General features: G+C 44.1%; 1 protein-coding gene across 4 annotated transcripts in view; it reads right to left on the reverse strand.

Annotated features, from left to right (window-relative positions):
• SPAG16 (sperm associated antigen 16) overlaps positions 1–27,279 on the reverse strand; it is a 362,296-nt gene that overhangs the window by 93,074 nt on the left and 241,943 nt on the right. For 2 of the 4 annotated variants that reach the window (XM_063400107.1, XM_063400105.1), the window contains 3 exons: positions 27,192–27,257; positions 11,008–11,134; positions 3,299–3,831 (listed from right to left, as the gene is read on the reverse strand). In XM_063400107.1, coding sequence (XP_063256177.1) covers positions 3,428–3,831; positions 11,008–11,134; positions 27,192–27,257 — 597 coding nt within the window. In that variant the 3' untranslated portion in view covers positions 3,299–3,427. Of the gene's footprint in view, positions 1–3,298; positions 3,832–11,007; positions 11,135–27,191; positions 27,258–27,279 lie in introns of those variants that run through there. The other 2 variants (XM_063400108.1, XM_063400106.1) reach the window with 2 other exon arrangements.

Consider the following 27,279-nt stretch of genomic DNA (forward strand, 5'->3'; position numbering starts at 1 on the left):
TCCTCTGTGTCTGCAGGCAGGTCACCGAGGCACTGAGCACATATTCACTTGCAATGTAAGATGTCAGAGGAGGAAATGATGTTTGACATAAACCCAACATGAAAGAATTCACTGTCATCATGACCTCTTTGGTGTTCTAGAAAGGGGGAAAGAAGGATTAAGACATTTCATTTTTTCACTCCATTTAGTTTAGGAAGACTGAAAGTAAGTGGATTTTACCCTACTCCCCAAGAGCATGTGATTCACAGAGAGATAACAGCTCTACAGAAAAGGTATTTTCACAAGTTGAAAAACAAGCAAAGAAATAAAGGAAGTTCATTCCAGAGGAAAAAAATCCAAAACAAAGAAACAGCTCAAATATGCAAGTCAGGCATTGGAGGCTGTTTATAGAACTTCTTTCCTTCCTTATTTTCCCATTCATCATTATGTATAATAATTTTCCACAGAAAAAGAAAGGGAAATAAAATACTTTATTTAGTTGCCCAAAAGTTTCAATACAAAACCTCTTTCTGCCCAGGAAATGACCGTGGGCTTGCTGGTGGGAGCCTTTACAAAAGGACAGGCAATATTTATGAGCAGTTTGAAGGTTTCCTAGTGAATATCCATCTGGACAAAGTGGATATGCAAGCTTTGCAGTCTCTCTCTCTCCCTCTCTCTCTCATTCCTAGGTCAGTTATCTAATCCTAAAATTACATCCAATTTTCTCTGAGGAACAGCTCTGCATAAGTGTAAGTAAAATGCCTCAAAGGCCTCTAAATCAGGATTTTCTTAGTCGTGGAGCAGCCTTAAAAACAAATTAAAATCATGCTTTCACGACAAAAGGGATTTTGTCTCAGGCTTCAAATTCCTTTCAAGGAAATGGCTTTGCCTTGCCTCCATGCAGGCTTGACAAAAGGAGGCTGCACATCCTTGGTGGCAGCAATTGGTAGCGTTTTTCCCTTTTCAGCAAAGAGGCTGCCAGGCAACTGCAGAGATGCCCTGAACTTTATCTCACTCACCTTCCTCCACCTGCCCCTTGAAATGCAAGCAGGACTCCCAGATTGGCCCATAAAAAATAACAAGCACTGCCAGGACATCTGTATGGAGATTATATTGTTGATCAATATATTTTGCATAGCCCCATGGATCACTTGTTATTGATGATTACGCACTTTAGCTCCTGTGACAATTTGTCAATAAAATAAAAATAAAAAAATGCTAAGGACAGCATACTTTTAATTCAAAGATGATCTCTTTCTTGAAAAGAGGTGCCACTTTCCAAGCTCTGAAAAGACCTAGCTCATGAATATATTCCATTTAGCAAGTGGAGGAGCTGTTCAAGGAATCAAAACTTTCTTGGTAATCACAATATAGGTAACTGAAGGTGAATAATTTTTCTAGAGTTTGGTTACTTAAAAAAAAATACTGGAAAAAGAGGAAGTTTGCTAAAAAGGTAAGTTTTGAGTTACTGAAAAGGTGTTATTCAAAGTCAGCACAGACTGGGATAGTTTTTACTCCCACAAAGGGGAAAGAAAAGTGCTGGTTATGGATAGTTTTCATTTTTTTTTTAATGGAACTGACATTTCATCTCCAAGTTTTAATCCAAAATATGAAACACTTTGCTTTTTAAGAGGGAAAAGAACAGTAGCTGAACAGACCAAATTCCTTAAATTATCCTTAAGTTTGAAACACCATACTTGACTTACTTAGGCAGTCACAAGAATTTCTTTTTTTCTCCTAAGCATCCCAGCCCCTATGGACTCTTTCTTCTCTCTTAGGGTTTGCTTCCCTTAAAGGAAACTGCCCAGTTCTTTGTTTTCCTAAGTGTGTTTTCTGCACTCCCAACACAAGTCTGGGTCAGCCCACAAAGCTCCCAGCTCACTAATGACTCTTGATTACTGATGAACTTATGTTTAATTTGGGCAGTGACAGAGATGCAAATGGCTGTCCCCTTGCAGATTCCCATGGCCATTTCACCTTCCATATTTAACACATAGGAAGGACACACAAATACCAACCCAATATTTCAAAATTCCCCTGCTTTTGTTATGGGATATGGATGAAGAATTGATCCACTCTTTACATACAGATGCTACTCAAAACACAGGACCTTGAGAGCTGTCGATATTTAAGAGGAGCTCTCATGGAAGAAAGGCTGTGATGACTTTCAGAGGTCCTTTGTCCCTGACTGTCTGCAGGAGTAAGTTAATCAGGAGATGAAGCTCTTGTATCTAAGCCAGGCTTGGGATGGAGCAGTCTGAGTGAAAGTAAGGAGTTCTATCACTGTAAATACATTTAAAGGGGGAATGTGCTAATTGCAGCACTCTGTGAGCTGGAATTAATATAAACAATAAATATAAAGTAGAATCCATGAACCTGGTAAAGTTACAAAAGCAGTAAATGCTAGAGATGAGATGCTGAATGCATCATTATTTTAAGACTTGTGCCTAGTTAAAATGAGATTAGAAAAAAAGAAAGCCAACTTCTTGCAAGCCATTTAAATTCAGTTTGTGGCTAGCTGCTGGAGAATCAAAATTTTGATCAGTTACGCCCCACTTGGGATGCATAAAGCTCCAGTTTTCAGCTTCTGTTAGTTTAATACAAGGACGGCAAAAATCATGTGGACATTCCCTTCATTTACTCTTGGAACAAACAATTTGCTCATCCCCATGTTTTGGCCGTCTGCCCGAGCTGGTGAAACTGTTGCTTCTCCTTGAAGAATAACATTTAACCAGCCAGATAATAACCCAGTCACCCTGAGGTCTTCAAAACAACCCCGATCGGGTCAATATACTGTTCTAATGAGGAACAACCCCAGCTTCCAGAACGTTGTTTGTACATGGGAAGTCTGCAGGCAAGGGAGATGGGGACATTCAGGACTACAGCCTGTACTTGGAAAAGGCTGGCTCTATTAAATAGCTGTCCATCTCCTGGCACTCCAGGGAAGGAAGCATGCCCCTCTAACAAAGATGAAGGGAATATCAACGGGGCTAATCTCTTCAAAGTGCTCAGGCTCAAAGCAATCGCCCGCAGTAGCACAGTCCCCTCCCTCATTAGCTCAGCAAACACAGCCAGAGACAAAACACTATCTGCAAGCAGGGCAAAAAAAGTAAAATACAGGGATTCCAAGCCACCTCCCTTTACCTTCTAAAGGGCAAATATTTCATATATTTTAAATTATGTCTGTACTGAAAATAAAGTCATATATTTTAAGAATCCCTTTTCTTTCCCTTCCAGCATATTTAAATATTATGGCATTTGCTCATATTGAAAAATGGTCGTGACACAACAGAAATACTGCACAGCACAACTCTCCCTCTGATCAACAAAGGGGGAAAATTCATTGCCAGCTTTTTCCCTTTGGCAAACCGCAACAGTCAGAAAAAAAGGAGAGTGATAGTTTCATAACCCACAAAACAAGGAGACAAAACGATCTGTCAATCAGCTCTTATTTGTGTAAGTCCAATCCACCCATTGCCTCCAAATTAAAGATTTTTTTATGGTCAGGAAAACAGATGTTGTGAACGAGAAAAAACGGCATACAGCAGCAGAGAGGGGAAGAGTGAGAATTACGAGACAAGGAATTACTGTTGAATAATTCAGTCTTCCAGCACATCCTTTTATTCCCATGCTGGCCATAGGAGTAATTAAGGATGGTCAACAGACGCTGTAAGTGCTCCTCGGGGAGGGAGGCTGACAGGGACGTCTTGTTGATCTGACTTCCGAGGCGAAGCAGCACGATCAGGGCTGGAAAATGGGTCATGGGTTGTGTAAACCAACCCCAGTGCCGGAATCTCTCCAGGGAGCCACGAATGGATTCACCAGTGCCAACACATGGGCTGGGCGGGCTACCTGGGGACAAAACAGCAATACTGGGGCAGTGTCAAACAGCTCACAGCTGGGCCACCAGCATCTGCTCTGCAAAGCAGGGATTTCAGCTTGAGGCACAGAGGACAAAACCTTTTTCCCAGCGTGGCTGAGGTGAACCAGCCCACCAGTACTCTTTCTGTCCAAGGTATCACTTTTGAAGATCTTTGGCTTGTATAAAAACAGCTTGGTCAACAAATGGACCTGAAAGTTTATCTCCCACCAACCAGTTTAAAGTAGGGATCCACAATCAAACATGGACCAAATATGTATCACAGGCTTTAAAGAGGAGTTCTATAAGGGGATGCTCAAGTTTAGACTGAAGAGAAATAGAAAAAGAGGGGGATGGACAAGATTGGAACTTGCCAGTGAAGGCCTGACTTTGGTGTTCAGCCCTGGGAGGGAAGGGAAGGGAAGGGAAGGGAAGGGAAGGGAAGGGAAGGGAAGGGAAGGGAAGGGAAGGGAAGGGAAGGGAAGGGAAGGGAAGGGAAGGGAAGGGAAGGGAAGGGAAGGGAAGGGAAGGGAAGGGAAGGGAAGGGAAGGGAAGGGAAGGGAAGGGAAGGGAAGGGAAGGGAAGGGAAGGGAAGGGAAGGGAAGGGAAGGGAAGGGAAGGGAAGGGAAGGGAAGGGAAGGGAAGGGAAGGGAAGGGAAGGGAAGGGAAGGGAAGGGAAGGGAAGGGAAGGGAAGGGAAGGGAAGGGAAGGGAAGGGAAGGGAAGGGAAGGGAAGGGAAGGGAAGGGAAGGGAAGGGAAGGAGGGGAGGAAGGAAGGAGAGGAAGGAAGGAGAGGAAGGAAGGAGAGGAAGGAAGGAGAGGAAGGAAGGAGAGGAAGGAAGGAGAGGAAGGAAGGAGAGGAAGGAAGGAGAGGAAGGAAGGAGAGGAAGGAAGGAGAGGAAGGAAGGAGAGGAAGGAAGGAGAGGAAGGAAGGAGAGGAAGGAAGGAGAGGAAGGAAGGAGAGGAAGGAAGGAGAGGAAGGAAGGAGAGGAAGGAAGGAGAGGAAGGAAGGAGAGGAAGGAAGGAGAGGAAGGAAGGAGAGGAAGGAAGGAGAGGAAGGAAGGAGAGGAAGGAAGGAGAGGAAGGAAGGAGAGGAAGGAAGGAGAGGAAGGAAGGAGAGGAAGGAAGGAGAGGAAGGAAGGAGAGGAAGGAAGGAGAGGAAGGAAGGAGAGGAAGGAAGGAGAGGAAGGAAGGAGAGGAAGGAGAGGAAGGAGAGGAAGGAGAGGAAGGAGAGGAAGGAGAGGAAGGAGAGGAAGGAGAGGAAGGAGAGGAAGGAGAGGAAGGAGAGGAAGGAGAGGAAGGAGAGGAAGGAGAGGAAGGAGAGGAAGGAGAGGAAGGAGAGGAAGGAGAGGAAGGAGAGGAAGGAGAGGAAGGAGAGGAAGGAGAGGAAGGAGAGGAAGGAGAGGAAGGAGAGGAAGGAGAGGAAGGAGAGGAAGGAGAGGAAGGAGAGGAAGGAGAGGAAGGAGAGGAAGGAGAGGAAGGAGAGGAAGGAGAGGAAGGAGAGGAAGGAGAGGAAGGAGAGGAAGGAGAGGAAGGAAGGAGAGGAAGAAAGGAGAGGTTTCCCTGACTGCTGCTTGGCCAGATTCTACAGGGAACAGAGGAGACACACACATATCAGACACACAGCCCTGACACAGCACTTGGACATGAGCTGAGGCCAAGAAGAAAGTGAAGATGAACTAAAAGTGCTGATTACCAAATAATAAATGGCAAACTAAGATGTGCAGGTGGCTGCATTTGTGCTCATTAAGCAAAATCCGTGAGAATGTAGATCAATTATATTTGAAAGAAACAGACCATATGAATCTCTAGTTTGTACAGAAAAGGGCGTATAGGGATGCAGGGAAAACACACAGATCTTGGAATGCTGACCATAGCAAAGCAAATGGTTCTGAAGGGACAGACATGCAGCAATTCCTGATGGGATCAGGGAGAGGAACAAGTGATGTACTATTACAAACAGACTGGAGAAAAGCCTGAATAAGAAGCAAAGCAGGCAGCAAAATAAGTCTCAATTCTCTACGTAAAGAGCAAATATTTCAAAGATTTAAAAGATATGCTCCAAAACCACAGCTTGGTCACACCTTGTTGCTCTGTCAGGAGGAGGTAGAGCACTGTAGCAAGTCTGAACTGAGTTGTAACCAGAACTGGGAGTTGTCTGAGTGAAAAGGCAAGTGTCAGGGCTAATCCAAAGAATCATACTCTTCCTGCATCCCCTGTTGCTGCGCCGAAGGAATTGGGATGATAGAGCACAGCCAGCAGCAAACACAAGGCAAGAAGAAACCAGGAAGAGAGAAGGCTGTTCAGCTTATGCTGAGACTGGGGAAGGGGGAGAAAAAACTTACTTTAACAATTGTTTAATGCTTCATGTTTTGTTTTTTCTCAATACCCAGAACCAGTGATCAGAAGGTTGTGTTAATTGTCAAGAACTTCAATCAAGTAAAAATTACCCAAGTTGAGGCTGTATTGCCTGTGACAGCATATACATAGTTAGAACTGAGGCAGGAACTCAGGCATTGAACCACAAGGGGAAAAGCACCCTAAGGAATCAATTGATGTTATCAACTAATCTGCCTTGGAGAATAAAGAACACAGAGCAATAAAGTGTTGTAATGAAAAAAGCTTTTGAGTCAGAAATGGGAGGCATAGGGAAAAACACACATTAATGTCAGCACATAATTGCTCTATGTGGACAAAATCAGACGCCTCTAAAAAGATTACTGCTAAATTCTGTGCTAGAGGAGTCTTCTCCCATCAAGTGTGACTTTAACTGTAATCAAAAGGAGACAAATACAAAAAGCAAGCTCCAGAAACTGCAAAACAAGCGGGACAAAGGGTGATGATCCTGCCCTGCTCCAGTTCTTTTCATGCGCGGACACAGCGGGCACAGTCACCCCCTGAGAGCTGCGAGTTGCACGTGCACTGCTGATCCAGCCTCTAACTCCCAAACCCACCGGAGGGGGAAAATGATGCCTCCAGTTTTAGCTGTCATGTTTTCCAGATTCTCTGCTGCCTGGGGGTGCAGTTCTGAGCCTCACATTAAGTGTTAATAAGCTCTCTTCACACTGTAGGTTGACAAAACAAATTCTTTTCCTGCTGGAGACCCAGGACAATTGTTACAAGTCTCAGGCCCAAAAGCACAAACAAGGGTGGGCTGAAGGGAGGAACAAGAAAGATGAGACCTCACAACCCAAAGCTGTAATTGAACAATTAAACAACAATACGCAAATGGACCAAAACGTATAAAAATGTGAGACCTTGTGACTGTTAGTCCATTTTGGGTCCACCTTGGGTGTAGCCCTGGCCAGGCTCTTGTCCTGCCCAAGGTGTATCCTTAAAGGCTTTTCAATAAATCCCTGCTTTATTCTCTAGCTCTGTTCAGTCTCTGTTCCAGGTCAGCCTTCCCAAGGCATCAGTTTCCCCAGCAAAGGACAGATTCTTCCATCCTAGAAAACTCTCCACCCTCAGTGCCACTTAAGGGGCACTGATCAATCAAAAGTGTGAAGGAAAGGAGGAAAGAAGGAGCAAGGACACCTGGCTCTGTCACCTTAACACCAGCTTGTCTTTGCAGTTAATACACCAACAAAATTGAGGAAATCAAAGAGAAAATTGAGAAGGCACCTCACTGCAAGATTGATTTGCAAGGACTACATCTGCCAGTTCTGTTCTGAGCACACAAATTGTTACCAGATTAGGGATGTGAGAACTGTAATTTTGGAACTTTACCTGATGTCTCAATATCAGTGGAAATTCTAACCCTCTGAGCTCTAATCTCCATGCCCCCATCCCTCTGGGGATTGCTTGTGGCTTCAACATTATCAGTAATAACCCAAATAATGTCAAGTGCAAACACTGAAAGTGCTCCAGCAATGACATCCCAGAAAACCTGTCAATAATCCTGTGTTCAGTAAAAGGGTTGCTAATGTGGAGACAAAAATTCATCCCTGCTATTTGACACCAAAAAAACTCTGCAGAGGAACAGCAAACAACTGCCAGCCATTGGACCAATGTTTGCCTCGTGGTAGTGGTGCTGTGTGACATCATGTGATGTGTAATTAAGCAAATGAAACTTGCTTTTAGAGAGCAGCAGTGCGCAGTTGCCCCGACCCCACCATGGCTGACAGTGGTGCCATCTGTTCACTGTCAAGGTGTCTCCTGCATCCCTAGAATTGTTGTCTCCTAAAATAAACAACTTGTATTGCAAGATAATCTCGATCCTGCCGTTTCTCACACTCATTTACAGCTTTTACATTCTTTTAATCTGCTTCTCCTCAGAATAAGGCACACATCTATAGCTCTTGGGGATGGTCAGAAGCATGGTAAGGTTATTTGTCCATGCTGACACAACACAGCCCAGCCTGGGTGGAAGCAGGGTAGATGTTAACACCTCACTGTATCTCCAGAGCTCAAAATAAAGCAGTGCATTTTCCCAAATATTATTTGCTTGCCCTCAGCCTTATTGTAACTGCTCTTGATTTTGGATTGTTGCTGTGAAGTGGGGCTTGTTTGGTTTGTTTGTTTTAATGTGCTGTGATAATAAATAAATACATCATAGCACACAAGCTGGAGTCTTCTGTGCCTTCTCTTACATATGCAATGCTGGGTTTTGATTAATCTTATTTACATTTTCTAAACAGCAACTGGAAACACAAAAGGTGGTGACAACAGGGATGTATGAGTGCTACACAAGAATATACTCACATGGAGATGCCAGTTAACTTGCACATAAAAAAGGAAAAGTGAATTTAGCTTAAAAATCAGTTATGCTGTGGTCCATCTTGCACACTAACACTGGTCAGCCATTCACAGCATGCAGAATTCAAAGGAAACGCTATCAGAAAAATTTCTGATATTATACACAACATTGAAGAGCATTACCCCCAGGGGGCTGCGTCCCAGGCAGCTCCATCTCACCTCTCACCTCTCACTGAGCTTGTTCCAGAAAGCGCAGGGCAAAGCAGAAAATCCCCACCAAGTGCAGTGGTAATTACTAATGTAATTTTCTGCTCATTCCCAAGTATGGAAAAGCCCACCTTTAAGCTGAGCTGAAGAAAAGCTGAGGCAGAGCACAGCTAATGCAGAAAGAGTTATACACAGCTTTTGTCACTAATTTATCTAAGATGTGACAAAGCAGGAAATGCTTTAGGCTGCTCTTTAACTAACAATGCTGGAGCCAGCAAGGCCCATCCCCAAAAACAGCACTGGGAGAACCCCAGTACCTCACAAATTCCTCCTTTGGGAAGCACCTCCCACCTGTGCGTGTCATACCCACAGAGGTAACACCACTTAAAAACAAAAGGGAAGATGTGCTTGTCTACATTACATTTGCAAAGATATTTACTTGAAAACAATAAAAAGGAAAGCAAAACAAATTCTTCCATTAGCTGGGGCCTTCCTATCTCTGACCTCAATCTCATTTGCTGATACCGCCAAACTTTTCATAAACCTCTTCTATCATTATTAGCTTTAATTTAAATAATTATTGGGCAGGAGAAAAAAACCTGCTCAACCATGGCTCTCTAATCTAGTAATTAAATCCAGCTGTAAGAGCTGAACAATTTGTGTGTCTGCCTATTAATGCAGTGGAGTATTTTCCACGGGGTGGTGTAAGATCAGCTGGGGAGACTGAGGGACACAGCTGGAAACTGAGCCGTGTTTTGATAAGGAAAATCAACGCAAGCTGCTCCTCAGGCAGAGGTCGTGGCTGAGGCAGATGTCCCATTCCCGACAGGCTGTGAAACACAGGATGGATTTTATCTATCAATCCCTCTTGCAGCAGCTACAGCCTGTCTCAGGCAGGTATTTGCCTATCTTCAGCCAGCTGGAATTCCATCCCTTTGCATTCTGCCTCTCTGTGATCAGCCACCCCAATCTGATATCTCTGTTGTGTGGTCACTCCTGCAGAGAAAATGGTGGATTTTGTCCAAATGATGGAAAAACGTGCCCATTTAGATTACCTGAAGCTGGTAACCTTTCTAATGGAAAGCTCCCATCTGGCAGAAATATTGCAACTGCAGTTTTCAGGGATGTGGTTCTGCTGCAAATGACCCAACATTACACACCATAAACTAAGATGTGGAACTTCAAATCCTCCTGAACAAAAAAAAGAGCTCTTATTCCAAATTACACACATAAATACAATAGTGGTTAAACTTGACTTTGGGAAATTGCCCAAAAATAGGCAGTGTCAAGGCATTTTTTCTCCCTTGGAAAATGCAAATACCTTATTTAATGATACAGCAGAGAGATCCATGGAATTACTACACAAATAATATGGAATTTGATGTCAGAGTTTTCTGCCAAGTGACTCAATATATTGATAATATGCATTCCACAGTATGTGGGTCATTATGACAAAACACCATCCTATTATTTTTCTTTAATGATTCCTTATTATCTCTCATATTCTATCAAAGCTTTATATTTTATGAACACATAATGCAAATGTATCCTTATTTTTCAATGTGCCTATATAAATGATGTTATATATTATTGTATTATATCATGTTGCAGTAGCTTTGAGTAAAACCACTTCCTAAGCTAGGATCTAATTCTGTGCTGCAACATGAATGCTTGTCTGGGCTTTGGAACTGAAGATTGTTTTAAAACAAAAATGTTCTAGAATGGCCCCTCTTCAAACAAAAATGCAATGTGCATTCACAGCATTGCTGACATGGTAATATGTGGTTGATGATGAAAAATAAGTGGTTAATTCAATTCCTTGTGCCTAGTAAGCAGCCCTGTCAGCACGATGAAGTTCTGAGGCAATTATAAGAGGGCTTTGTAAGATTGGTTATGAAATGCAACTCCAGAATTAGCAAATAAAAAAACAAACAGTAATGGAGAATGAACACCACTGGAACACAGGTAATCTCACTAAGCTTTTTACCCCCATTGATCAGTCCTGTATTTGATGTAATACTGTTGCAATTAATTGTGGGCTTTGTTATCGTGCATTTTTCATATTATATAAATGGAGCAGCAGTCCTATTTGGCAGCTTAGCCCAGAGAAAACAAATCTATTGATCATTGGCACAATCAGGCATTTCTTCAAAATTAACACATCTGTGCTGCTTCACACGTGTTATCTGGCTGCAGAACTAGGGAGAGATGAGAGAGATTGCAAACCAAACCTTTTCTTAGGGGGAAAAAGTTGTTTTGGAGCCCTACCAGAGTGATGAAAGGCGACCTGGTTGGCAGGATGGGGCCCAGCGTCGATGGACAGAACAGGGAGCAGCTTGCGCATGTCCCAGAGCTTCATCACGCCGGAGGAGTCGCAGGAAGCGATGGTGTCCCCCTGCCAAAGGTGCAAACACAATCAAGGCATTGCTTCTGTCCTTCTGCCAGCACCACAGCCCCTGCCACAGGGCTGGGCAGCCACAACTGCATTTAAATAAAGAAATAATCTGTTATATGGGAGGTTATCGCAGCCTCTTATCTGCGCTGTTGGCTTGAATAGCAACAAGAGAACATGGCCTCTAAACAGACCAGTTCAGGAGAAACTGCAAATACAAAGGAGAAAAAAGGTCATCTGGAATTCTGACACCTAAGAACAGGCCTTGTAGTTCTTTTCCTCTCATGCAGCCACAGGATTGGCCTTTAAGCCGTGACTTTAACTTTGTCAGCTCCTGTTTTCTATGTGAAGAGTAAGATGGGAGCAGAACAGACGCTCCTTCCCTGCCGTGCTCCACAGCCACCCTGAGGGGGAACTCCCCATTCACTTAAAGGGTGCATTGGATGATCCTCCTGGGTCCCTTCCAGCCCAGAATATTCAGAGATTCTGCGAGAAACTCCACAGAAGCACTCAGGGACTCTGCAAGGAAAGAGAGCTGGACCATGTCCCCCATGCCTCTGTCCAAGATTAACTAAAACCAAAACCAAAGCAACCAAACAATCCCACAAAGAAACAAAAACCCAATCAAAAATACACAAACAAACAAAAAACACAGCAACCACCCCCCAAATCAAACCCCAACCCTAAAAGGAGTGTTTTGATTATGCAGTATATAAATAAATGCAAAAATCAAAGAAGGCAGGGTAAAGGATGCCCAAACATAACTTTGTTTAGCTAATTCCTCTCACTAGACCAGAAAGAACTCCCAGTTACCCATGCAGAAACCTTTACTTTTCATTTGAACCTCCTAAATAAAGATTCAAATCCCTAAGGCAGCTCAGCTGGTGTGCACTCACAGTTATCAATGGTTTTTCCAATTTATGCAAGATTATATTAAAGAATATTGTTTGGAAGGAGAATCACAATGATATGGGACTGAAAATCATGTGAAACATGCATCAGATACTGCAATCATGATTAAAAAAAATATAAAAAAATATTTTTTACATCCTCCACATAAATAGTACCTGCAATAAAATGTGTGGTGTTTTCTAGCAAAGAGGATTTAAGATCTTAAAATATCCATCAGCTTCTCAACTAGAAACTAATGGCTTCCAAAACACTACCCTGGTGTAGGTATAATGAAATCTTTAGGTTCATTTGGAGGAGACCTAAATGTCAAAGTTCCATTCTGGCTTGGTACAGGGACTAATACAGACTTAACACCAAAAACAAAGCAATCATTGCTTGGAGAATTCAGCAGCCAGGCTCTCAGCACCTGCTGTTTTCCAAAAAAACAGTAATCATAACTATCCCCCACCCAGCACAGTGCCATGAGCATCACAGCTCTGTCCCCTCCATTTCATCTGGATCCTTCCAGCAAGTTCAGCCAGTGCAAAGGATGAGGGCAAGCAGGCTGGTTGGGAAACAAATAAAAAACTCCAGAACACAACAACTACACTCCAAGTTGTTGTATGGCCAGCAAATTTTTAATCTGGGGAAAAAACCCAATATCATGGATATGAGACTTGAAGAGTCATCAAATCCAGTCCCTTCCTCTTACAAGCAGTGTTCTCATACATTTGGTGTGTTACAAGTGCTAAATTGCACATTAGCAGGAATTACCCCATCCTCTCATACTGCTGGTCTAAAGCAGCCCAGGAGTATAATAGGAGTATAAAAGTACTTGATCACAAGCAATCTGTGTCCTTTAGGGTAAATAAAAGTGGATTTTGGCAGCAGAACTCCTCCCCTTGCCTGTCCTTGGTGCATTTCAATTACTGTCCCGTCCACATCCCACTTGGACACTGTTTTCTTGGACTATAAAAAATCAGCTCTCCCTTCCCTCCTCCCCACCCTTTCCAGAGAGCACTGGGCCTGGATTAATTATGCATGTACCCATTGTGATGTTTATAATGCGGCTCCTGCCAAACTGGTCACCAATTTTGGAATGGTCTGGCTTTCTGAGGGGCTAGAGATGCACATCTCAGCTGAGCAGAGGTGTTGGTGGAGCTGGCACACACGAGCAACTACAGAGTGGGATTTCTCCTTCCCTTAGTCATCACCAATCACTCCAGTAAAGGGAAGAGGAAATGATTATGTGTGTGCAAAGATCCCTCCATTCCCCAGCATAAATACTTGGCTTCTGGACCAGCTCTTCACACTTCACCAGCCTCTTCTGCAAAGATTATATCAATCTCTATCAATGGCCCACTTAGGGAGTCACCAGTGTTCTCTACACCCATTATTTTATATGCCTTAATATGACTTTGACATATGATTGCATTTTACTCTGGATTTTTTCTATCCAGAGAGATATTTAAACAAAAAATTACTTTGGGGGTGTGTGTGTGTGAGTGGCAGTTTTGGTTTGGCTTAGAACATGTGTGCCTTCACACTTGTTTTGTATGTGTCCAATAAATGAGTTCAATAAATGCTGCTTAATTACAGCCATTCTGACCCAGATCAGTGTGAGCCTGCACATAATCCACTCAGGGGAGCTGCAGAGGACACTCCAGTGGGTGCTCTGTGACTGCTCCCTGTGTCACCTACAGTTGCACCCAGGGATTTGCAATGTGACATTTCTCTTCTGAGTGACAGCACGGCCCAGCTGATAGATCACAACAGCACCGAGAATGTCCCTGGAACAGATCTCATGCAAACATTGATCAGAGACGGTCCCTGCTGCAAAGTGACTGCCAATGTAGAGCTGACTTTGACCTTCTCCCCGGCCCTGACTTGGGGATCATTACTACTGGCATAATTATGAGGAAAACACTCTAATTTACTTGTATTACAGGTTTTCCCTTCTAGTCATTAATTTTGCTACAGCAGTTGGCACACCACAGAGAAGACTCATTCCCCGCTTTCCCACAATCTTGCCATCCCACCTCTGCCATGTTTATTTTCCCCCACTGCTACTACAGACCCCTGAGGTAAACAACCCTCCTCTCTGGCAGGAATTTACACAATCCAATCGTTTATAGGTGCTACTACAGACCCCTGAGGTAAACAACCCTCCTCTCCGGCAGGAATTTACACAATCCAATCGTTTATAGGTGCCAGATCCACTGCACCACCCTCACTCCTGCTGGGCTCAGTGCTCAGAGCCTGGTGCTGACAGCATGCATGGGCTGCCCATTGAAGAGCTGGACTCAGTGATCCTCGGGGGTCCCTTCCAGCTCCGACTATTCCGTGATTCTGGGATCTGTGGCTGCACCAGAAGGGTGAATCCCCTGATCCCTGAACAGCAGCAGTGCTGGAGAACCCTGCCCTGGGAGCACCACCCCATCGTGCTGTGTGCTGGGTGACCTTGAGAAGATGGTCCTGCTCCAAAGGGTTCACACACTGGCTTGTGGCTAAGATCAAGTACATCTTGCTGTCACACGTCTGCAGAGATTGTAACAATGTCCTCCCAGAGGCCTGGTAGAAACAAAGTGTGTGTAAAATGTAACAGGCAGCAGTGTGTTTGGCCTGATTGCTGTGATTAGACAGCACAGCTCATCAGGAAACAGAAGTAAGAAAACAGACTGCTGGTGGCAACATGTCAACACACACAAACAGGTATTTGATCAGCCTCGACACACTCAGCCCACAGACTTATTACTAAATGCATTAATTATCAGCGATCCGGAGGCAGCTGCCACACTGAGAACATCACAGAATGCTTTTGTTAATGAGCTAGCTATTACACTTCACCTCTTCTTCGCTCTGTTCCACGCCTTATCCAAATCAAATGAGCTGGAGATGGGGAATAACAACTTTTCAATAGGAAGAAATAAACCAGGAATGTAACCAAGCTGGAAGATTATTTGGAGCTACACACCATTTGAAGAAAAAGAAAAAGATAAGTCATATGTTAAATTAACTCATTTCCATCTGGCCATGGGCCATTTTCAGAAGCTTTTAAGGTGGAATCACTTTGAATTCTCCTGTGAGCTTTTAGATTTTTCATCCCTGCTACAGTTATTATTTTAGTCATTCATGGAAGAACCCCCTGCCTTGCTCATGGTTTTCCTCTTGTTTCTTGCCACACTAAAGTCTTTTTTATGATGTGTTTTGGATGCTGTATTTTACTGAACAGCATGGTGGACCATCAGGGCTTGACTGACATCCTGCGTGTAAAAGGAGGAGACAATGAGTTTCAAGGAGAAGAGATGCAAAAGCACATTCACCTTGTTCTGATTTCCATTTACACTACATTTGCTGCTGCTCAGCCCAGTTCCATTAGCTCCTTTCATCAGAGAGCATGTAGAATGATTCTATAAACCTGCTCAGACTCGCTGCCCAGTCTATAGAATCAAGCTGGTGCTGCTTCGTGTGTGTACACTGGAGTAATTAAAGAATTTATTACAAGGATTCAATTAGTTTGCATTCAAAGACTGGCTCTGTTCCATGCTCTACTTAAAGGACTCTGCAAGTCCTTTAATTGCCTTCACAGTTCCACCCTCCACTCTTTACCTTCCTGCCAGCTTCATGAACATCTTTATATTCCAGAATACCTCCCATTAAAATGGACGTGCTCAGCTCTGCATACATCACAATCCCAATCTCAACTGACACTTGCAAACAAACCAAATAATTGTTACATCAGCAACTAAATGATTTATTTCGTTTCCAGGAAGTTTTTAAACTCTATTTCTTTCTCCCTGCCCTTTTTTTTAATGCATTTTTTCTTCTGAATATTAATGATTAGCAGTGGGACTAATCACCAGGTACACTTTAGGTAAATATTCCCTGAAAACTGCTGTTTCACACTTGTGAGAAGGATAAAAATCTGCATAATTATGTCTCTTGCTTACAAACACACCTCTGGATTTATTGCTGAGCAATCAATAATACATGAACCGCATCAAGCTGCTTTATCTACTTTAGACTGCAGCAGACTCCTCCCAGGAGCATCCTCCTCACAGCTGAAGGCAGGTCAGTAGTTGTTTCACCACCTTTTACACACATTTTTAAAAAGGCAGAAGAGTGACTGAACAGCAACTCCTTTTCACTGTGACAGGTTCACGGCTTTGCAATCCTGTTCTCAGGACAGATGCAGCTGCATGAGGTGTGTTTTAAGGGATTCCTGCAATGACTTTGACATTTTCATCAACATCCGTGGCAACAGATCCATGGTGGGGCCCTTTCCCAGCCAGAAAGAAGCCTGATAATTATTGCCCCTTTCCACTACTCCTGGGAATCTGGTTGAGCTTGGGCATGGAAAAGGTCTGATGAGTTTCTCGCTGGTCCTACCAGTCCCATTCCCAGTCTCTGAACCCAGCAAAAGGAGTTTGTTCAGTGTGCATAAAGCTGGTGGGAACTCCTGGCCATTAAGTGCCAGCAGGCAAAGCAGCAACATGAGGAACAGCTGCCACAGAGAGGCTGCAATAATCTGCATTTCTGATTCTGATTTCTGTGTCCCCATTCTGTGGGACACAGCCTCAATCACTCAACTGTACCCCCATTTCATATACCTTCAGGGGAATGTTTTTAAGAGAAGGAGCCATTACCTCCCATATTTCAGCACATCAGAAACCTGAGAGAGTTATCACCTCAGGCCTTGTTGCAATGCAAAAATGAAATCCACTCTGTAAAAATAATGAAACACAGAGGCATCGAGAGCCCTGTTCCTGAGCCACCCCATCCCACTGAGCAGCAGCAGTGAGCAAGGGCAGGGGAACCCAAGAGAATCCAGGCAGAGGTGTGTGAATCTGCTGTAGTGGTTACAAGGAAAAAGATTTGAACGTCCAATTAATCCAAATGAGTTATGTAAAGTATGATAAAGATGGAGGAAAAAATGCAGATGCAGCCCATTATTAGACTAATGACTAATCAATCACCACCCATTTTTGAAATACCATGCTTAAATCATCGCAGTTTCAAATGAAAATAGCATCTTCTTTTAGAAGAAGACATGGCAAAAGTACAGAGCTACACTGATTTCACTTTCAAAGTGCAGTGGTCTATTTTTAACAATTATGTGCATCCAGAGTGGGGGAAAGAAGAGATTAAGGGTTATTAACAGGCAGGGCTGGTGTTTCCCCATCTGCTTTTTTCCAGCCTTTGGCCTTTTATAGTTTTGAGTTCTGCATTGTGATCAAAGTTACAGAAGACCAGTTATATTTTGAAACAACTGAAAATCCAGAGCTCATGAAACTGGGGCCTGGCCCTCACTGCCAGTGACCTTTTTTACAGCTTTGAATAGCCACAAACTGGTGAGACACCAGCTCTTGTGGGGATGAGGAGAATCCAAGATACTGATGCAAAAACAATCATCTCAAAGCTTCACTGTTGGTTCCTACAGAAGAATCCTCCACCTTTCTTAGCAGCTGTCAATGAACAGCTCCTGATTTTGCCCTGAGTAGAGCCAGAAGTTGACCCAAAAAGGTGGCTGTTGTTGCTTTCAGAGCACGTGGAGTCTCAGAACACCCTTGTGTTCTCCAAAGGAAGAGCTCCACTAAAAGTAATCCACGGGAATGGCAGAACTTTGTTGTAGCAGTTTCCAGTTCTACTGACTTTCAAAAAGAATCCCGGATCATGAGTCTCTAGTTTGTGTACATGCACTCTGCAGGCTTTCCTCTTGCTGTGTGAAACGGGGGGAATCTGCCTTCCCTTTGTCACATCGAGTAGCAGGAAGTGCCTGGTGTGTGTTTGAGGAGCACAGCACATGCTAGGATTGCAGAAACCCTTTGCATAAATTTACATAAGAAACCACTGCACTCCCTGCAGAGTTACTGCTCACAGCAGTTGACATTGCACTTGAAACAGTGCTGCAAAGGGAGCAGTAGCTTTTGCAGAGAGGTTTAAAATAATCACTTTTGTTTTTCCCTTTCTAACCATCAAAGAAGGGTCTGAATTCTGGGAGCTGTGCAGTGAGAGGAGATGAATGATAATTGCCATTACTGGACTGAAGTAAAGTTAGGTGTCATCATTACCTGATTAGACACTCCTGAGAGCAACAAGCATAAAAATTCCTGTGCTACACCAAGTCTGTGCACAGGGATTTTATTGTCATTCAGTTCCAAATGTGAAAAACTGGTACTGTTCACTGCAGTAATGTTAAAATACAGAAATAATACATACTTTCTTAAATTCATAAATTAGAATTAGTCGCAAGAGATCTACTGCTGAAATGCAAGACTGTTCATTTTAAAATGCAGAACATCTAAGCCACTGAAAAAAAAGTGAGTACATGTGCTTTTTTTAAAGAGAAACCACCAAAGGAACACATAAAATCACAGAATCATTTAGGTTGAAATAGACCTCTAAGATCATTGAGTCTAACATAATATTTGGCTCCTTATCTTGTATTTGGGTATGTAGTAAGGGCAACTAAATGCATAAAAAAAAAATCAACAATATTAGAAATGTATTCATACAGAACCTTAATGTTCTGAAGTTTGCAAGTCAAACTTTGTTATTGAACCACCTGAGAATTTTGTTGTTGCTTCCATGCACTGCCCAGATTAAATCAAACAACCCTCTCTGAGCAGGAGAGCCCACCAGGACAGCCATTACTCCCTCAGTGACCTCACTGTCCCCACTGCCCTCAAATTCCTCACGGTCCCCACTGCTCTCACAGCCCCCAGTCCCTAGAGACCCCACAGTTCCTACAGACCCCACAGTCCCTAGAGACCCCACAGTCCCTAGAGACCCCACAGTCCCTAGAGACCCCACAGTCCCTAGAGACCCCACAGTCGCTACAGCCTTCACAGCCCATCACAGACCCCACAGTCCTCACAGACCCCACTGCCCTCACAGACCCCACTGCCCTCACAGACCCCACAGTCCTCACAGACCCCACTGCCCTCACAGACCCCACTGCCCTCACAGACCCCACTGCCCTCACAGACCCCACTGCCCTCACAGACCCCACAGTCCCTACAGACCCCACAGCCCTCAGAGCCATCACAGACCCCACAGCCCCCATAGCCCCCACAGCCCCCACAGCCCATCACAGACCCCACAGACCCCACAGCCCCCACAGCCCATCACAGACCCCACAGACCCCACGGCCCTCACGGCCCTCACAGGCCCCACAGACCCCACGGCCCTCAGAGCCCTCAGAGCCCCTACAGCCCCTCACAGCCCACACAATTCTCACACCCATCACAGCACTCACAGACCCCACAGCCCTCACAGCCCCCACAGCCCTCACAGACCCCACAGCCCTCACAGACCCCACAGCCCTCACAGACCCCACAGCCCTCACAGACCCCACAGCCCTCACAGACCCCACAGCCCTCACAGACCCCACAGCCCTCACAGACCCCACAGCCCTCACAGACCCCACAGCCCTCACAGACCCCACAGCCCTCACAGACCCCACAGCCCTCACAGACCCCACAGCCCTCACAGACCCCACAGCCCTCACAGACCCCACAGCCCTCACAGACCCCACAGCCCTCACAGACCCCACAGCCCTCACAGACCCCACAGCCCTCACAGACCCCACAGCCCTCACAGACCCCACAGCCCCTACAGCCCTCACACCCATCACAGCCCTCACACCCATCACAGCCCTCACAGCCCTCACAGCCCCCACAGCCCCCACAGCCCTCACAGCCCCCACAGCCCTCACAGCCCCCACAGCCCCCACAGCCCTCACAGCCCCCACAGCCCTCACAGCCCCCACAGCCCTCACAGCCCCCACAGCCCTCACAGACCCCACAGCCCTCACAGCCCTCACAGCCCCCACAGACCCCACAGCCCTCAGAGCCCTCACACCCACCACAGCCCTCTCAGCCTTCACACCTCACAGCCCCCATGGCCCTCACTGACCTCAGAGTTCTCGCAGCCCTCTGTAGGAGACCAGAGAAATGGCTGACTGGCTCAAAATCACCAGGATGGCCACTGCTCCATCCCTGTCCCCTTGAGTCTCAGCCTCTGGGCCACACCGAAATGCTGGTGGCCAACCTATGGCCTGCCCCAGTGGCAGCGACGGACCCATGGCCGAAATGGCGGCAGCTGATCCAGGGTCTGCTGAGAGCCCTGAAATAACCGTGACTGACCCAGAGCCTGCCCTGAAATGGCGGCAGCTGATCCAGGGCCCTCTGAGAGGCCTGAAATGACCGTGACTGACCCAGAGCCTGCCCTGAAATGGCGGCAGCTGATCCAGGGTCTGCTGAGAGCCCTGAAATGACCGTGACTGACCCACGGCCTGCCCTGAAATGGCGCTGTCTGTCTGCATGGCAAACCTTGCCCTGCAAGCCCTATACAGCACCAAAACAATGTGCGTTCCTACCCCTGATGGACTTCAGCTGTGTGTTCTCAATTATTTTCAGATTAAGTCAATCTGATATTCAAGTGCCTTCTAACAGTGATATTTATTCAACCACAGATTAATTGCATTCTCATGGCAGAGAAGCCTTTCCAAAGCTGGTCCTACTTTCATGCTTGCATAAATTCATTTTAAATCCAGCTTGGTATTCTACAAAGCCACATCCTTTGCACTGCAGATCCAGCACTGTTCTAGGCACCCTGCTTCCCTTTGGCCATGATTTGATGTTCAAGAGTCCTCCTACCAAACACAAAGCACTGGTCTAAACTAATCCCATTTTTCTACCCCACATTTAGTTTAAGCCCTTTGGAAGAGACAGCTTTGCACAAACGATGTTGTTCCTCATCCACTGGTAACCAGTACAAATCCAATAGCACCTATTTTAAGAGGTGTCCAGGCTAATGCAATGTGCAAAGTGAGCCTGCCCAGAACAAACTGGGAGCACTGGAAGAGCTGGCAGGGAGCAGACCCAGTGTGAGCAGCATTGCCTGGAGCTGTGGCCTCACAACTCAGTGGTTCTCAGTCCAGGCAGTGACAACAACACTGCCACTGGTAACATCAAAGTTGTCCACCATTTGTCAAAAATGTGACTGTCACATGAGAGAGTCACAGGGTAGAAGGCAGGGATGCTGTGCTGCTTTCTCATGTGTTTTAGAACACATTTTTCCATGAAATGCCACAAAGAGAGGCAGGTTGAACTGTACTGCACACGGGAAGTTGAATTTTAAAGAATCTGGGTGGATCTTTGCGTTTCAATTTTGTTTGTTTTGCAAAAAGATGAATTTAAGAAACAGCTGGTAAAAAATGAATTATGCAGAGGTCTGGACCCACAGTGTCCATCTGCCACAGGAAAGGCTGGTGTGCTGGGCCAGGAGATGCAATTTAGAAAAAATCCTCATTCCTTAGGATACACAAATTAATTCTTCTCCTCTAAGAAAGAAGGGCAAAGTTTTCCACAGTGCTTGCGGTTCTGCATGCTAAACAGTGCTCGTTTCATGTACTGTATACACAGAGGGTCACATTCACTGCAGAACACAGAAATAAGCAAACAAAATCATATTAAAGGAGATAATCTCTGTTTCCTTTAGTTAGCAGCAAACGCACATAACAACATGTTTAGATTTGTAAATATAAAGTCTGGAAACATAAAAGAAAAGACTGTATAGTCAATTATTATCGGTTTCTGCTGAGGATCTTTCAAGGGCTAATCTGACCTAGAATATACAATTCTTTAAAGAATTTTTAGAAGTCTTTAAAGTTACTCAAACCCAAGTTATGTCAAAGCCATCTAAAAATAATGCCACATTTTTTCTTCTAGGGCTTTACAGAGCTGTCTGAAGCCAAATGTCAGTGCATTACCCCGAATTTTTATCACGAAGAGTTGAGATGAAGCTTCATCATGTGCAAATATTTAAAGAAGAGCAAAATCTGATTAAAAGCTTCAATTAGAAAAGCTAAATATTTAAATATTTCATTTACTGCTGGTCCAAAACAAATGAGACAGCGTGATGGCAGACACCTGCCTTGCTTCCTACCCTACATTCCTCATCTATACCATCATCATGTGGATTTCTTCCCAACATCCAGTCTAACCCTACTCTCTGTCAGTTTGAAGCCATTCCCCCTTGTCCTGTCACTCCAGGCTTTGTTTCTCTCCATCTTTCTGTAGGCTCCCTTCAGGTACTGAATTTCTTGATGGCTATTGAATTAATTTCTGGATGGAATATTCTAGAATATTGAAATAGAATACTGAAATATTCTTCTAGAGCCAGCCATGAGGAAGAACAAAAGAAGATCTTCTAAAATCTAAGCTTCCCCACATTTGTTTGGGTGAATTTTACAAGATAGTTTGGGGTTTGCTGTGAGTCCCTGCATGGTGACAACAAAGAGCACCAGAAGGGATTGTAAAAACAGAACTGAAAAAACAACACTGTGGTAAATCATAGAATCAAAGAATATCCTGGCTTGGAAGGGACCCACCAGGCTCATCAAAGTCCAACCCCTGGGCTGCACAGGACAGCCCCAAATCCCACCCTGTGCCTGAGAGCAGAGCGTTGTCCAAACAAAAAAGGGATGCAAACGCTGGGGCTGGAGGAGAGAGGTCCCCTGGCAGAATGAGCTCATCTCACATCTCACAATGCAAAGGTTTGAAACAAAAGAAGGCAGATTTTCTTGAGCTGTGATTATTTTTAGTTAGTAAACTTGACGGGATTGGGTTTAGAATCTTCAAACAGGTTTATGTTTATTTATATATAATGTATTTATATATGTTAGAGAGAACAGAAAAAACAGGTAAAGCCAAGTTTTCGAACAAGTTTTCAACTTGTGCCTTGATGAAGCAAACTGCTAGACTAAGAGATTTTATAATGACTTTTTCCCCTGAAGAAATTATAACTGGGATTTTGAACCAAAAATAACCCAGGAAGACAAAACAAACAGAGAGGGAAGGAACTGCATTTTGTCTGATTTAGGAGTGCAGAGGTAAACTCCAGCAGCAGCTGGTGCATTTACTGATGCTGAAAGTTTCTCAGTGCCCATCATCTGCTGCACGAGGCTTTTCTCTGCCCTTGGCTTATCGAGGTGTGTGACACCTATTACTGAGTTTTTCTTTGCAAATGATCTCTGATGAGAAACCTGAAATGGTGATGGGAAACTGAATGACACAAACAAGGTGTGACATTTAAAAATCAGTCCTGGATTTGTGGGTTTTTTTAATCCCACTGGAGGGCCTTGGCTGTGAGACTGTCTCTTCTCTCAGGGACACAGGGATACAGCCACTCCTTTCCAAACCAATGCATCCTGAATTTCCTTGGCCTTTAACGTTAAATAAGTCCCTACACATTGCAGCTTCCTCACAGTACGATACAGAGGAATATTTTTACTTCTAGGCTATCTGCTAGACATAGCCATCCAGACTTCTACATTAAGAGTATCAGAGTTGGAGAGCAAAAATATTCAAATTGATCAAAATAAAGACGGACCTACCCAATTCTACTTGAATGGCCCCAGAACGTGTTATCTGGTCTGCACATGATGTGTAAAGCAGGCCCAGTGCTAACACAGGAAGGATGGCCAAGGGAAGGGAGCACTGCAGGAAATCACTTCCAAAATTAGGGAATAACACGACTATGACAGAGGGTGGATGTACAAGCAAATTCCAGGACAATTTTCAGGGTGAACCCCTAACATCAGAAAGAGCAGTTTGACAACAAGTGAAACAGGGGTATCTTGACACAGATTCTTTGCCATGACAGAGAGATGGAATAGATTTCTTTTTTACTTCTAACAGTGTCTGATGGCCTGAAAATGGTTAACTAATGATAATAAAATCTGTATTAAAATGTAATTCAGTTCTGTAATTATATTTCTTATGCATGGAGACAGAAATAAACTAGAGGAAGAACCTATTAGCCCTTTTGCATGTATAATTGAACACGTTTGATATTACTGAGTAACCTTTGTAAGCAACTGGCTTTGAGTTTATGCAAAGAGGTGAACACTTTGAATACATAAATAACAATAAGAGCAGATAGGTTTTTGATTTTGTATTCTGTTCTTTTCTTGTTTGTGTCTGTTAGATGCCGTCAGACATCCCTGGCTTTATCTGGCTATCCACAGAAACATCTGAGAGATCTGACTTTTGCATCATTTGGGTGCGGTAATGAATAAGAACTGACATCAAATATCAATATTATTGGCCCAGCTAAATGGTAGCTGACATCCAACTGGGCTGCTGAGGAGGTAAACAAAATTGAAATTTTGTTTTTGTTTAAAAACTGTCTGACATTATTTGCCCTTCAGTAAATCAATGGAGGAATGACCTAGATGCTGCTTGCATTTGGCCTGGGGAGGTAAAATTGGCCAGTTGTTCTCAAGCATATTTTTTATAGTCTTTTAGGTTTTCCTAATACAACCAGTAATTCTAAAAATACTTTTTTTTTTTGCTTTGGGGAAACTAGGTAACCACTGTAATGATTCCTAAACCTGCAGATATGACACCAACACAGCATGGCAGACACCTGGCATACTTTTATTTGGACACAAACACATATATACACACATACACAAGGGAGCAAACCTTGTTCTTCTTCAAATTAATGACTCAACCAAGCATCTATAGTCTGTACTGATTAGTACAGGGGATTTACCACTGCAAAGGAGGTACAGAGCTTACCTGAAACACTGTTTGTGCCATACCCCAGTGCAAAATAAACATCTGAAACATTTTGCTCTCCAAAGTTACTGTGTTATGGAAACATAGCACTAAAAGGGATGATAACAGCAACTTTTAGGAAGAAAGATGCATTTTTCCATGCCATCAATTCAAAAGCAGCTCTAGGAGTTTTGCTCAAATTTTCCCAAATGTTCCACAGGCAGAGAACCAACTTGGAAAAGTGCAGGATTTAAATGCTGCTGGAAGTGTTATCTGTTAGGTTCTGACATAACCACAAGTGCAGAGGCTTCTCTAGGGCACTGTGACTCCTGTGTCCCAGCAAGGAGCACCCAACAAATGGGCACATTCCAGGTGCCAAGCTGGCAATTCTGCTCCATAGAGAACAGGCTAATTAGGGAATCTCAGCACTAATAAGACTTCTGGCTGCAAACCTTGCCCACTTAACAAAAAAAACCTATTAACTACAGATTCAGAAGCATGGTGTAGTAAATAACTCAGATTTAATCAGCTTCACAGGGCTTAATGAGGATTTATTCAATTTGTATAAATGCATTACTCTTTTTTAGCTTCTTCCTCACCACAATACTCTCCCCCAGAATTACCCCTTAATATTTGCACACGCTGCCTGGATGGCCTCCTGAGCTAAGTAGAAAAATTGTTCCTTGTTCTTGTGTAATTAGAATTTCATGTTCTTTCTGAACTCCTTTTGGCACCAAGGGCCTGAGGCAGGATGACCACACGCCCACTGAAGTGATGGAGGAACCCACTCAGACTGACCAATGCCCAAGCTGAAAAAGGAGTGAATCCCTTGGGATCTCTCACTATTACAGCTCTGCACCCACAGAGTGTGACCATGCAGGCAACACTTCTCTCAAAGCATGGGATGTGCAGACCTGTGACATTAGAATATAAGAAAATACAACAAAACAAAATCTAAGTAGGTTTTTTCCAGCTATCAGCCTTCAGTTTTGTTATTGCAGACTTCCTGGGCCAGGTATAAGCACTAGGTTGGACACTCTGGAAGTAGTGTTGCACTTTGTCTAAATAGTCCATGACCAATACCCAAAATCTTTTCCATGAAAGTATTGTTGAAAACATGACTGTTTCTATAAAAACATTTTTTCTCATAAAATATGCATTTTAAACAAAACTACTGACACTCCAAACACCTTAATCAGCTGCTTAGGGTGGAATATTTTAATTTTTTGGTGAGCAAGCACTAGAGGGTAAGGAAATAGCTCTCAAGTGCTATATTTGGCTGAAATACAGCTCCTGCTTTGCTGGCCAGCCAGTGGGACAACTGTTACTTGTACAGCTCAGGGCCACTACTTGATTTCTCAGCAGCAGAGTTAACTCACACAACTGCAATCACAACTTCTGAAGTTATACTCCTCACTCACTTTGACCAGTGCTGCACCACGTTTTCATTTTTCCTAACTCAATCACTGAGAATGTCAACCAATGATTTTAGCCTGGAGTTAATGCCAACTGCAATATTCCTTACCAAAACTACGTGCTTATCTGGCAGGTTATCAATACGTGGTCTTTCAGCTTCCTGTTAATAATTATAGGTCACATGAAGCCCTTTGTAAATTAATACCCACATTAGAGACAGTGCTGTGGCATCTCTAGAGTATTTCCCTCACCACATTTGCTCCTGTTAAATACTCTCTGTTCCCCAGTGTCTCAGGGCACTGAGAGGCAGAGCGTGCCTGTCAAATGCAGACAGATGCACGTGGCCAAGAAAGAATTAAGATGCCTTGGGAATTCCTATTCCCCTCGCTGACATCAGCTTGTCCCATCCCTTCTGCTGTGCCAGCCCCTGGGGTTTGCCCTACAAACACACAGGGCTGGCAGAGCAGTTGGCAAAGCAGCAGTTGATGCTGAGCAAGAGGAGAATATTCAGGATCTCCTGCAGGAAAAATTAGTACCTTGGTCTGCCTGTAATGAAGGTGTCAGTAGGAGCACAGGGAGCAGCAAAATCACAAAGTTAATTTTTCAGGAAAGATGGTCTCTGAAAGGAAAGGCTGCTAGGGGCAGCAGAAACCACCACATGCCTCAGCATTTCCACACCAGTTTTAAAGAACAGTGTGGCCAGGAGAGCTGCAGGAATCATACATCCCAAATATTTAGGTCATTTTAGAGTATTTCATACAGCCTCTAAGAACCATTCAAGAGAAATTCCTCCCCTTCCAAAGTTATCAGTCATTCAGACAGCAGTCTGTCACCAATCCCAGTCAAAATGGTTTTTTCACACAACAACCATAAATTAAACAGCCAGGGAAAATCCTAACAAAAAATTCATTTAAATAAAGCAATCAATGATCCCAACAGAGGAGAATGGGATAGACATCATGCACTGATCAAAGGAGGCAGGAGGGAGCAGCAAGGAGGGGGCAGCTCTGTTGCAGCACTGGGGTTCTGCTCTGGCTGGCAGGTGGGGACACCCTGAGCCACCACTGACTCTGAATCCAGCCCCAGAGGTCTCTGTGTCACTAAGGAGAAGGACAGTGTGGGCCAGGGCAAAGAACTTGATGGTTAAAGGGAAGAAAAAAAGGAAATTGGCATGCAGAATTTACCTTCTTGTTGAATGTAGCGTGATTACAGGAATGCACGTGGCCCTGGAATGTGTAAAGACGGAGAGCCTAGGAGTGAAACAAGAAGAGA

The sequence above is a fragment of the Prinia subflava genome, chromosome 6 (assembly GCF_021018805.1).
Source record: "Prinia subflava isolate CZ2003 ecotype Zambia chromosome 6, Cam_Psub_1.2, whole genome shotgun sequence".
NCBI lineage: Eukaryota > Metazoa > Chordata > Aves > Passeriformes > Cisticolidae > Prinia > Prinia subflava.